The 12,389-nt window shown below is 37.5% G+C and overlaps 1 protein-coding gene across 1 annotated transcript; it reads right to left on the bottom strand.

Annotated features, from left to right (window-relative positions):
* Positions 1-10,908: 10,908 nt before the first annotated feature.
* LOC127161438 (C-type mannose receptor 2) lies at positions 10,909-11,760 on the bottom strand. The gene is made up of 2 exons (XM_051104210.1): positions 11,445-11,760; positions 10,909-11,283 (listed from the first exon to the last, which is right to left on the bottom strand). Exons 1-2 carry the CDS (start codon positions 11,758-11,760, stop codon positions 10,913-10,915), a joined length of 687 nt encoding a protein of 228 aa, XP_050960167.1. The 3' UTR covers positions 10,909-10,912.
* Between the last annotated feature and the right edge of the window lie 629 nt (positions 11,761-12,389).

The following is a 12,389-nucleotide window of genomic DNA, read 5'->3' on the forward strand; positions in this document are numbered from 1 at the left end:
CTACTGTAAAATTGGCAAAGGGAAACTTTTATCAAACATGTTTTTTTCTAGCATGCTCTGTCTGCAATAGCAAATAGCATTTGTGGTTGATGGTATGTTTTTCGATAATGGTAGAAAACACTTATTAGGTTGATTTCTTTGCCCAAAAAAAAACAAACAAACAAAAAACTTGGCTGTCAATCATGATGGAAGAATAAATAAGTTAAGTTACAGCATGTCCCCTAATGAGGCCGTAATATTTAATCTGTGGGAGTCCCCCCACCTCCCGGCCTCATTAGAGGCCACATCACCCCTCGAGCACCCTTCTCACCTTTTTCACCCCTGACCCATTTTCATGCTTGTGGTTGTCTTCTCCCTCCTGTCTCTCCTAATAGACCCTCTGCATGTGACATCACTGCCAGCCGGAGTGGCTGCGGCTCCGCCCACTGAGTGGCAGCATTGGTTTCAACGCGAATGCCATGACAGAACACACAAAACACCTCTAAAACCAGAACGAGCTTTGTGATTGACTGTACAAAGAGATTTGACAAGAAACCTGAGGTATATTTTTACAGACTGCTGAAAGCTACTGAAAAGAGAAACAAATTAATCACACAGATGACATCTTGATGTTCAGCCATTGACATACACCAGAATTTCAAATCATGTTCTAAACAGAGCTGTAAGGAATATTTTGGAACGCATGCCTAATACAGGAAAAACATACGTTCATGGAAGCCTTAGAGCACTCAATATTTGAGTTCTATGTAGACAGCCTTAATGAAGTGGATGCTATTGGGTGATAATTCAGACGACGGCTAATTTTATTTATTATCAGTAATTTAATGAGTAGCTAACAAATACTGGTGGCGGGGGTTATAAGTATAAAAATAATAGTACTTTTGTAATAAACAATGAATATAATATGTTTAGAATAACAAACCCAACAGGGTGAGGAAGGGCTGTTGCTAATGGGGTGAAAGGTAGTGATGATTATCAGGGCCTATTTCAACTGACTGCCTGAATCATTTGCACATGTTTTTAAGCCTTGCCGATTGTAAAGCATTCAAGAAAAAGAAATGCGAAAGAACTCAACTTGGGAATTCAGTTCTCTTTCACATCTTCTTGCACTTGAACAAACAAATACACCTCATTTATTTAAACATTTAAACACAAAAAGATGTGAAAACATAATTAAGCACCTGCGACAATTATAGACAAAGTTTTTATTTTATTTTATTTATAACACCCTTAACAAAAAAGGTAAAACAGTGATATAAGACGATTCTGAAGTTGAGGGAGAACATGAGATGGGATTTTTTCGACATACACTAACTGTCATGAACCGGAACAAAAACAGTCCAGGCAGAGTAAGACAAGATGAGCGTTTGACATTTAAAAAGTATATAAATTGTATTATTTTTATGAAAATAACTGATCGTTTCGCTAGGTAAGACCCTTCATCCTCGGCTGGGATCGTTTGAAGCTGCATTTAAACTGCATTTTGGAAGTTCAAAATCAGGGCACCATATCAGTCCATTATATGGAGAAAAATGCTAAAGTGTTTTCCTCACAAAACATAATATCTTTATAACTGAAGGAAGAAAGACATGAACATCTTGGATGACAAGGGGGTGAGTACATTATATGTCAATCTTTGTTTTGGAAGTGGACTTCTCTTTTAATCATGTATATTTAAGTGGAAATCAGTTTAAAAAATAATGTAAACCTGACTGACTGCTTCACTTATACTTTAAAGATTCTCTAGTTCTCTAAAAATGCATGGTGTTTCCGTAGTATATCCCATATTACGGAAACACCATGCATTTCTAGAGAACTGTTCTGTTTGTTTGTTTGTTTGTTTCTTGTTGTAAAAAGTTGTCATGTTTGTGTTGGTGACAATTGTGACAGCGTTTGTTATGAGACTACAAAAAAATATACTTCTTGAGCAGGATATGCTTTATTGAAACAGCAATCAATTCATCACAGACAAGGCATGCTAGGTAATTGACAGCACCAAAATAAAATCTTTATCTTCATCTTTGTGAGAGTTTAAACACTGACTAGATTGGTTAAAGAATGACAAAGAGCATTAGGTTAAAGAAAAAAAGCAATGAATATATTTTTGAATAACATCATACATCTAGACAGTTTCAGTTTTGTTTTGTTGTTTTAAATCTCATTTAACATTTAACAAATATTGGTAAGATAACATTTACCCTATACCTTTTATTTATTTATATTAATTATTTACCATTTTACCTCAAGCTGCTTGACAGAAAGAGCAAAGCCACAAAACTGTAAAAATTCTTACAGAATTTTCACACCTTCAGTCCACTTCAATTTTCACCTCCACGGATTTATGTTCTTCCTTTTCATCTTTATTTTCATCATCATCATCATCTTGCAAGCTTTCAAAGAATTTCTCAGCTTGTAAATGATTCAAGCAGTTTTCTCCATTTGAAAGGTTTATGTTTGTATCCAGTTTACACAATCTAAGGCTTGCCTTCAGCTTCTTTTTAGGGAAGGTCAGGACATCTTTGGTGTGAAAGACAAGGCTAATATGATCCCACACATAAAACTCATGTGAACGCATGGGTTCTGTCAGTACTGTGTTTCCACGAATTACAGTTTGAAAGTTGTGAGTTTCACAAATGGCTTGGGCTCTCCAGATGACTTTTTCCCCATCATAAGCCACCAATGGGCTGGATGTCAACTCTGGAAATTGACAGAACTGCTCATTGAACTCAGGGCTGTGAACAAGTACAACATACTCAATCTCCTGCTTGAAAACTTTGGTCCCGTATATCCGGAGAACCGGCTCTTCACCATCACATTTCTGCTTCTTGTAGGCTTCCATCAGTTCAGTCAGAGGAAACGTGAACCGGAAGTTGCCGTAGCGTGAGGTGTCAATATCGAATGCAGGCGATGTGGTGAACTGACTCAGGACCTGCTGCTGAGCTGTTTTTTCTTCTTCGCTTCTGTTTGGAATCAGTCTCTCGAAGTAACGCTCCTCAGCTGCTCTTATATCCGTTTTATTAATCTTCAGGCTCCACCATGAAAATGAATTTTTATCAAGACCCTTGAATCCTCCTGATTTCCAGATCTCCTCAACTCTTGTCTTGTTTGTGACATGGGTCATCTCAGTGATGTGGAATTCGACAGGAGTTGGAAAATCTGTGATGTATTTGGAAAGATACTTTTGAACTTGTTGTTCTCGTTCTAGGATTATATCATGACTCATTTTCATGTCTTGTATGCTGATGTGTTCTCCCTCAAGGAGTAACTCTCGTTTGTTGCGCCCATTGATTTTCACACTGAAGCCTGTCTGAGAAGATGAAGTTAGATGATATTGTCACAATGCAAAGAGCCAGAAACACACAGGGGACACAAAGTAAAAGCAAACAACATTTAGTCATGCAATCAGTCTACTGTACATAATAAAGTATGTCATGCAAAGGGCACTATTATACAGTAAACATATGCTAGGTAATCATTTACAAAGTTTACATCCTGTTCTAATGATAATGTTGAATTTGTCTATATATAAATGATTGGACCTAAATACATTAGATTGTTGGAAATTTAAGTACAACAGTAATAATTTTGTGTACCTAAGAACATTAACAAGATACATGATACATCCTGTTACACCCAGCTGGTTTTAGTTGTAAAGTTTTGTCAAATGACAAAGCCATTCTTCTGGATACCACAGTGATTTATCAGTAAAACATTAAACATTACACTAACTAGAACAGACTTCATATTAAATAATGTCAGAGTACTGTAAAATGATCACAGGCAGGTTCAGCATATTCATAATTTTTACTATCCATGGTCACAAGTTCCATCGTTACTAATAGAGTTCAATGAAACTAATGAACATAGTTAGCTATGTTCATAACAGATGCTTTTGGGAAACGCACCCCTGATTTATTAAGAATTGCTTACTTACTGCGGTTGCCATTTTATGAGGGTTATGCTATGGAGCAAACAGTGATATTCTTCCACTTTGTCCTGTGAAGACTATGAGGTCCTCTGGTTTATAAAGTCTTTTCGTGTCTCTACTGCTACGTAGTTTTTCAAATGAAGCTCATCTTGCTTAACCACACAGGAAGCCTATCTATTGTGTCATTTGTCATGCACGTAATTTTGGTAAGTGGTCAAAGTGATAAAAAAAAAAAAAACAGTGGATCTCGATATAAAATTAATTGCATTTTCTCAAAGAATCACTACAGATCTACATGTTTACATTAAAACAATATATAGAACCTGTCTGCAGAACCATCTGGCTAAAAGGATAGTGTGATGAAATTATAATTCAAGCTAGTTAGTTAGTCAGTGAACATAAGTGAAACTGCTAATGCTGTTTGTGGTGTTGTTGAGTCATCCTCTGTCTTTTTTTTAAATCTGTTGATTTCATCTAAGGCTGTGGCTTGATTCAAGGGTATGTAAACTTTTGACGGGGGTCATTTACATAATTTTTAAAAAAGTTTTTGCTCTAAGTTCAATTTCATCTATTAGTTCATAACTGACCATCATAAAATAGAAATTGTAATAACTGGTAAAAATAATGTTTCATTTTTATAGTGCCTTTCAAGAACCCAATGATGCTTTACAAAATAATACAAGCTATTGGCAATCAGAGGGGACATTCAGACAAACAGAGAACTACAGATAATTAACAACAAGTGGTCATCTAATCACATGATGAACATCAATTATGTAAAGAATGTGGTCATGTGTCATACAGACAAAAGTTGTGAAATTGAGTTAGAGAGGTAAAAGAGTTATTTAGATAGAGTAAATAGATGAGTTTTAAGTTTAGCCTTAAAGATCTGGAGAGAGGAGGCAGCACAAATATTATCCCTGATAGCACACGTACTTCTCGGAGATGTCTATTTGAAGTCTGCATTTACATCTGCAAGATGTAGTTTGCTCATCTGCAAAACAACTATTGGAAATTTCCTATCAGATGTCAAATAGACATGTGTGCTATCTGGGATGAGGCATCTTATTCCATAGCTTAGGGCCTTATGTAACAAAGTTCGTAGAATGGGAAGAAGGAGGCGGGAACTGGCGGACACTTAAACACTTTAATAATAAATTAAACAAACACAAAAGTAAAGTGGCAGGCCCTCTCAGATGACTGCCACACACAAAACACAAAATAAAGTCCAGGCTTAATCCTCTCTTGTCTTCCACTGTCGTCGCTCCTCCTTTTATCCTTCCAGAGCTCCTCCATGGGACTCGAGACCGGTGAGTGGCGCAGGTGTCGCTCATTATTATCATTATACTCCACCAGCCTTGTTCCGTTCCCACGGCTCTCGGCACCACCCCACTCGTCACAACTTGGGCACAACAAACAAATTATCATTGCTAGAATAGGATTGCAGTAACTGCTACAGGCAAGGCTGTGACAGGCCTTATAAACTAAAACTAAGAGTTTGAACTGAATACGTTTGGACACAGGAAGCCAGTTAAGTTGGTGGAGGATGGGAGTGATATGTGCAGATTTTTTTGTTAAATGTAAGGGCTCGAGCTGCAGAGTTTTGTACCATTTGGTGATTAATAACTTTGACAGGTAAGTCGTTATATAAGGATTTACAATAATCCAATCTGGTGGTTATAAAAGCATGGATAATTGTTTTAGCATCTCCAAAATTAAGCGAGGGACATCCAACAACAAAACACGGCACAGTTCGCAAAGGCCAGCACTGGTTTTGCCAGAGCATGAGCTCTTGAAGCTCCCCCTCTTCTGAAAAGGGAACTGGGAGCACTAGCTGAATTGCATTTAAAGGGACAAACACCAAAACAGTGCGTTTTGGCTCATACCTTAAAAGTGGCAATTTTAACTAGCTATAAAAAATTATCTGTATGGCTTTTTGAGCTAAAACTTCACATGCACAATCTGGGGACATCAGAGACTTATTTTACATCTTATAAATAGGGGTATAATAGGTCACTTTTAAGGCTAATTAATTCTGATATTACAGATAAGCCTCTAGTGCAGGCCTATATGTGTCACGAATCTGGTCGGTGCTCTGCGGACCGCTCACCACCAGATGTCACTCTCACTCCATCATTACATTCAGACTGTTGCTTTGCACCCCGGACTACTACTCCCATCACCCAAAATTGCGTTGTATAATCAGGCTCACTATAAAAACCCCGGACTTTCCCCTTGCAAGTCACGGATTGTTATATTGTATTGTTATTGTTAGTGTGTTTCCTAGTTTCCTTGTGTTCTCCGTGTTTTTCGCTCTCGCCTGGATTTCTCGGTTATGTTTGCCTGCCGCCTGCCTTTTTGGACTTTCGCTCGTTAAGGATTATTCACTCGTCTCTTCCCTGACACCCCTGTTTGCCGTTTGCTTTGACCCTGCCTGTTTTTCGACTATGTATCTGTCTTGTCCCTTCAATAAAAGCGTGCACATGGATCCGCTCGCCTCTAGTCTCACTCACCCCGTAACAATATGGATCAAAATTACTGTCACAGGTCAGGTCAGATTTTACATGTTATGAAATAACATGTTATGAAATAAACTACAAACATGATTTACAAACTTTCTTTGGCAGTCCAAACCTGTATAAAGAAATTAATGATACAGTGAGAGACAACTGCTGCAGATTTATTGGAATAGTGCAGACCTGTCCATTTTGTGTAATGGTCAACCAGGATTGACACAAATGTACTCATATCCATTATTGGTCCTGGTAACTTTCCCCACTAAATCCATGCCCAGCAATTTCAGAGGCCTGTCCACCTTAATATTTAAATAGCAACATTAATACGTTTATCTTCTGTGACCTCATGACTTCCCTGTCTCAAACCCCATGCTCAGACAACAAGCTCACACACACATTTTGGGATGTACTTGGGCTCCTGCTCGTTGGGCAGTCTGCTAAACTGGCCCTGTGCACACTGCAAAACCTGATATTCAGAAAGAAGTACGTGAGAAATACATTCCATAACATAATCACACTGTATGTCTCACAGAAAAGGTGCAAAGGGAAAAAAAAATTAGTATTCACCCATTTATCAATGTCCACCCCATTCCAGGCCAATAGAATGTAGCTGAAATGGCAAGCTTGTTTTTTTCTGTTCCACAATGTGCTCCATAGGGGCTGTGAAGTTATTTAAAAAATTTGGTTGGCCTCTTTTTGTCCAGCAACCACTTTTCTTCCCAGCTAAACATTGTTGTTGTTGTTTTAGGAGATGTGGTAATGTTTGCCATCTATGAAGACCCCGTCACCTAGATGCCCATTGGCACAAGACCACGGGAACCTGATGAGTCTTCTGCACAATCTGACTTTGCTGCGACTTGGAACAAACTGCTGGTTCGTCTGGCCAGAGGAGAACTGGCCCCCATGACTGAGCCTGGTTTCTCCCAAGGTTTTTGTCACCGATGGAGTTTTGGTTTCTTGCCACTGTCGCCTCTGGCTTGTTTAGTTGGGGAAACTTAATTTCCAGCAATATTGTATACTATTTGAACTGAACTGGGCTGAGATCACTGAATTCAATGATGAACTGCCTTTAACTGTAAATTGAGTGTTCACTGTTGTCTTTTTGTGTTATTGACACACTATTTTCCTATTTCATTGATTGATTTTGCTGTAAGGAGACACAATAACTACATCATTCTACATTGTCCTTGTCCATGCATGGCTATTGCATCTGTGGCAGCTTTTGACATGCTGTTCAAAGTTCACATCGGTTTCAGTCTCCTATGATGAAGCTCTCTGCAATTAACACACATTGATGTTGGAAGTGCAAAGGAAGGCCCACATGTGAAGGAACTCTTCACCCGCTGCCACAGGAAGATTAAATTTTGACAAAAGTTTGGCTTTGTTGGGAGATGTTCACTTGTTTTGTTTGCCAAAAGCACCAAAGAGACTCTTTTTAGCTTTTTCAACATTTAAGGTTTCTCCATAGCTTATATTCTTTGCACAACATTGTGTTTAAAACATGAAGAACTGCGATGTGTTATTTGTTGTTGTTGTTTCGTCTTTCTGTAAATGCAGTGGTTTCAGCATCATTCAAACAAAACTGTATTGGTTTGCACCTAATCTCTGTCTCTGGTCTCATCCTTAGAATAACGTGACACTTGGTAATGTTTTCAAGGTTTCCACTCAGAAGAAAATCATAACACCAGTCCTGTAAAACTCTTGGAGCTGGGCCACAATGCGCAAGGCTAAGAGCAAATACTTGAGGAGTTGCTGAGGAATGACAACATAAACGTAAATAATTTTTTTCAGTTAAGTATGTTTGTATGAATTTTACATGTTTAAGTTAAATTAAACTTTATTTGCTTTTGAAAGGTTAGTTCACCAGAAACTGATCTTACGCTACCCTTTTAAGATCTTAAAAGGTTTGGATCCCAGTGATTTTCATTGTATGGACAAAAACAGCTGAGATATTCAATGCTTTTATTTGTTTTCCTCAGGGAAAAAAGCACTGGGTGTAAAGGACAATAAACTAATCTAAATAAAAGACAACTTATTTTTGTGTGATTCAGCGTTGATATATTATAAATTATGCAAGTGTTGTATTACAAATTTATAAAAGGTTAAACATAGGTTCCAATATAACAGCATGAACTGAAAAAGTTCTGTATATTGTGACAGTCTAAGAGCAGGCAGCCCAGGCCCTGAGACAGTAACCTATGCAGTTCCTGAACATCTGGCAGGTTTTCCCAAGTTAAGTGTGAATTCTAAGCTCAAGGTACAACTGTGCCTTTTGTTTAGCACCTATGCATTTGAATGACACTGGTATTCTAAATAGATCAAGGCTGGGAAAAATCTTTTACTGAGCTGTTTTCATGTACCACATTTGCATGCTTTGTTTAGATTGATTCCACCTCTCTGTACTCCTCCCCCTTCAAACCTATATACTCTGCTGTGCTGAGATTTTGTCAGACGACTTTTGATGACTGCAGCGCGTTCTCTATAAAGAACTCTGCTGAAGATAACCAAGAGTCTCCTGGTCTTCACTTCTGCTACTTAAAAATAATGAAAAAGTGTGGAGAGTGATGGGGGTTTGGCCAAATAGACTGCTTAGAAAATACTCTGTATTGTCTCTTTTATATATATATATATATATATATATATATATATATATACACATATACTTTATTGTACTTTATATATATACTTTATTGAAGTTAAGTAACTTATTACATTTTAATTACTTTTTGATTACTTTTCTAAATTTCTAATATTTTAAACTTGTAAACTGGTAAGTAAGAGATAATATACATCTTTATTTTGCAATAGCAATTGGCTGGATGTACATTATCCTACTTATTACACAGCTGCTTGCCACAAAATTAAATAAGTAGTCACAAACACTGATCTGAGTTGAAACATTTGAATGCAAAGCTTCCATGAAGAAATCAGTTGCTGTGATACTGGTTTTGAAATCAAATGTTTGCGTAGTTATGACAGGAAACACTGGCATCTAACAATGCCTTGGAAAAAAAACTATTAATATGAAAAAATAAAGTATATGCATAAACCCTAAATAGGAAATAAATCAGTTAAGAATAAGAATGTGAACTATTCTGTCCTAAACTCTTGAAACATTGGCGTCTCATTTTAGAGCAGTCAGTGCGATTTATGAAACAAGTCAATTAAATCTGTATGTGTGTGTGAAAAAATTCAGATGTAATTCCCTTTGTAATCATTAACATTATCAAAAGTAACTGTAACTTAAATTAAAAAAAAATTCAGAAACTGTAACTAATAACAGTTACATTTATTTTGTAATTAAATTATGTAATTCCATTACATGTAACTAGTTACTCCCCAATACTGATTATAGCCCAGGAAGTGTGCAAAGTGCTTTCCTTTTATTATCACTAAAAAGCCTCACTTTATCACAATCTCACAAAGTTCTGTTAACATCAATTAATCTCTCTAAACTACACAATGTGTAGTTTACAATGCAGACCAGCAGCAGTATAAATGTCTTGGCGATAAATCTGCTTGTTGGGGTGTGTTTTGTTCTTGTTTTGGCTTGTATTGCCCATTCTCTCCTGCTTTGTGGGGGTTTATTTCATCACATGTTATATGTGCAGCAACAGTATTTCTCACATGCTCACAGCAGCATGTTGTGGATGTATTAATAGTAGCAAGGCTCGGTACTTGCTCTGCCACAGCACCAGCGTAGCAAATCCAAGACTAAACACATTAACATTGTCATGTACATTACCATGCTAATTCCTCTGAGAGTTGTCATGACAGAACTATTGGCGGAAGTACCTGCTTTTTGGCACATCCACACCAAAGGAACTAGGAATGGTTGTAGCTCTACAAACTAAATGATCTAAATTAGCTTCTACTTCAGAATAGGAACTACCAGAGATTAAGTGTATATGTGCATATACTTTAGATGTGTTTGCCTTTATTTTTATTTCTTTAAAATAAATGTTGTACACTTATCACCATGGCAAAAATATAACTCAAAACAAGCAAAATGACAAAAATATTCAAACATGAATCTGAGTGAAAATATTGATATAAAAGCTATAATTCAGATGAACATTAAATACAATTAACAGAAAATCTCCCAAGAGGTTACATTACAAAAGGGAAGAGGAAGAGACCCGAACAGGAAGTTAAGTCTGCTTGTGATATAAGATGCCTAGATGTCAAAGGTGTTTTGGTGTAACTAACCTTATTTCAGGGTTAACACAGAGTTTTCACTTTACCTCCGGGCCTCTGTATACAAAGAGTTTCTTAAAAGACACATATTTCATTATACAGAAATAAAACACACTTCTGGATACTTTTAAAACCCAGTATGACCCAACCACATCAGATTTACTCAGAATTTAATAAAGAACAAATCAAACATAAATGTAAATCAGAAAACTAACGAAGTAGTCTATGAAAACCGTTAATGTAAGTAAACACATCAGCATGTTTCTCACTCTTAATATCTGCTGCAGATGAAGTTGAGTTTGTGAGATTCAGGAAGGCTGATCCAGCGCTGATCTCCTCCAGACTGAACTGCTCCTTTTCTGTTCTCGAGGCTGCAGTTTTCCCGTGTCGTTCCGTTCCCTGGAGCCCAGTTGTGATAGCACATGGTCTCTCCACTCACCCAGAGCCACATGTTCATGATGCAGTAGTTGTGTAAACCCAACCACACCGCCGCAGTAGACGCCCGTTTAACCACGTTCATCACACCACGCTGAATCTCTTCTGAATGAACCGAGACCAGATCCGCATGATTCTGTCTGCAGTAACTCAGAGCTTCAGACCACGCCAGATTCTCTTTGATCAGAATCAGTTCAGAATCAAAATCTGGACACAAAACAAACCACAAGCAGAAACTAGAGAGAGACTGATCAAAAACAACACGCAGAACAAACACTGTGGATGAATTTGTCACGTCAGACATGCGTGAACTTTAAGAGATCTGGAGGTGATGATGGATTGTGTGTGTTTTGTGAGGATCTACTCACCTTCATGACACACAAAAGGAAACTGGTTGGTGCAATAGTGGTCAAACCATCGTCCCTGAGCGTAAAGGTCAACAGCTGTACAGTTTTCACCATATCCAGCATTATTAGGTTCACCAGACTTCCAGTATCTGAATGAGGAGTCACTCTGATCTGACCACTGCCATGAGTCTCTGAACAGACCGATCCAGACATGTGATCCAGATAAATTTCTATCACTAATGATCTTCTCAACCTGTTGATTCTCATTCTGGTTTCTCACACTGACCAGATCAATGTGATTCTGTCTGCAGTAACTCTGAGCGTCTCTCCAATTCATCGTCTGATTGACAAGGATGAGTCCTGTGTTCACTTTAAGAAAAACAAATGAGAAAAAGATTCATGAATCCATTTGTTCATTATTCTTACATTTCTTCATGGTTTGGATGTGAACAGGAGCAGTGGTGGAAACATAAAACACGTCATACATAGACTTGATCTGCTTCTACAGCTGGTGATATGTTGAATATTCACAAAGATAATTTACATTACACCGTCATCTGTCTAAAAAGTTGTTTCTGATTGGCTGGAACATGAGCATTTAAACCATTAAATGAAACCCGTACATACAGTCATTTGCATACAAAGAAACATTTAGAAGCACAGAAATGTCATGTCAATTCTGTGCAGGGACTTTTATTATAAAATAGCTTCACTATCAAATCGTTACATTACATTTCTCAGCAACAAATGGATTCCTACATGGACCAGACTCAAGTTAATCTACGTATGAAAAACAAAAACCCTTGTAGGTTTGTGTTGAGACAGTCACTGCTGTGTCACGCCTGGTTTTGGTGTTTGTTTTATGTTCATGTTTTCTTGTCTTTAATTTTGAAGTTTAGTCACTGTCCTTATTTAGTCATGTGTTTACCTTGATCCACATAGGTGTGTTTGACTTAACACAGCGCC

The sequence above is a fragment of the Labeo rohita genome, unplaced genomic scaffold, assembly GCF_022985175.1.
Source record: "Labeo rohita strain BAU-BD-2019 unplaced genomic scaffold, IGBB_LRoh.1.0 scaffold_652, whole genome shotgun sequence".
Lineage (NCBI taxonomy): Eukaryota > Metazoa > Chordata > Actinopteri > Cypriniformes > Cyprinidae > Labeo > Labeo rohita.

Excerpts from the sequence above, each read along its gene's own strand:
- LOC127161438 (XM_051104210.1), bottom strand. The coding sequence starts at position 11,760 with ATGAATTGGAGAGACGCTCAGAGTTACTGCAGACAGAATCACATTGAT. Across the intron at positions 11,284-11,444 it reads TCCTTTTGTGTGTCATGAAG|ATTTTGATTCTGAACTGATT; the intron begins GTGAGTAGATCC and ends TTTTGTGTCCAG.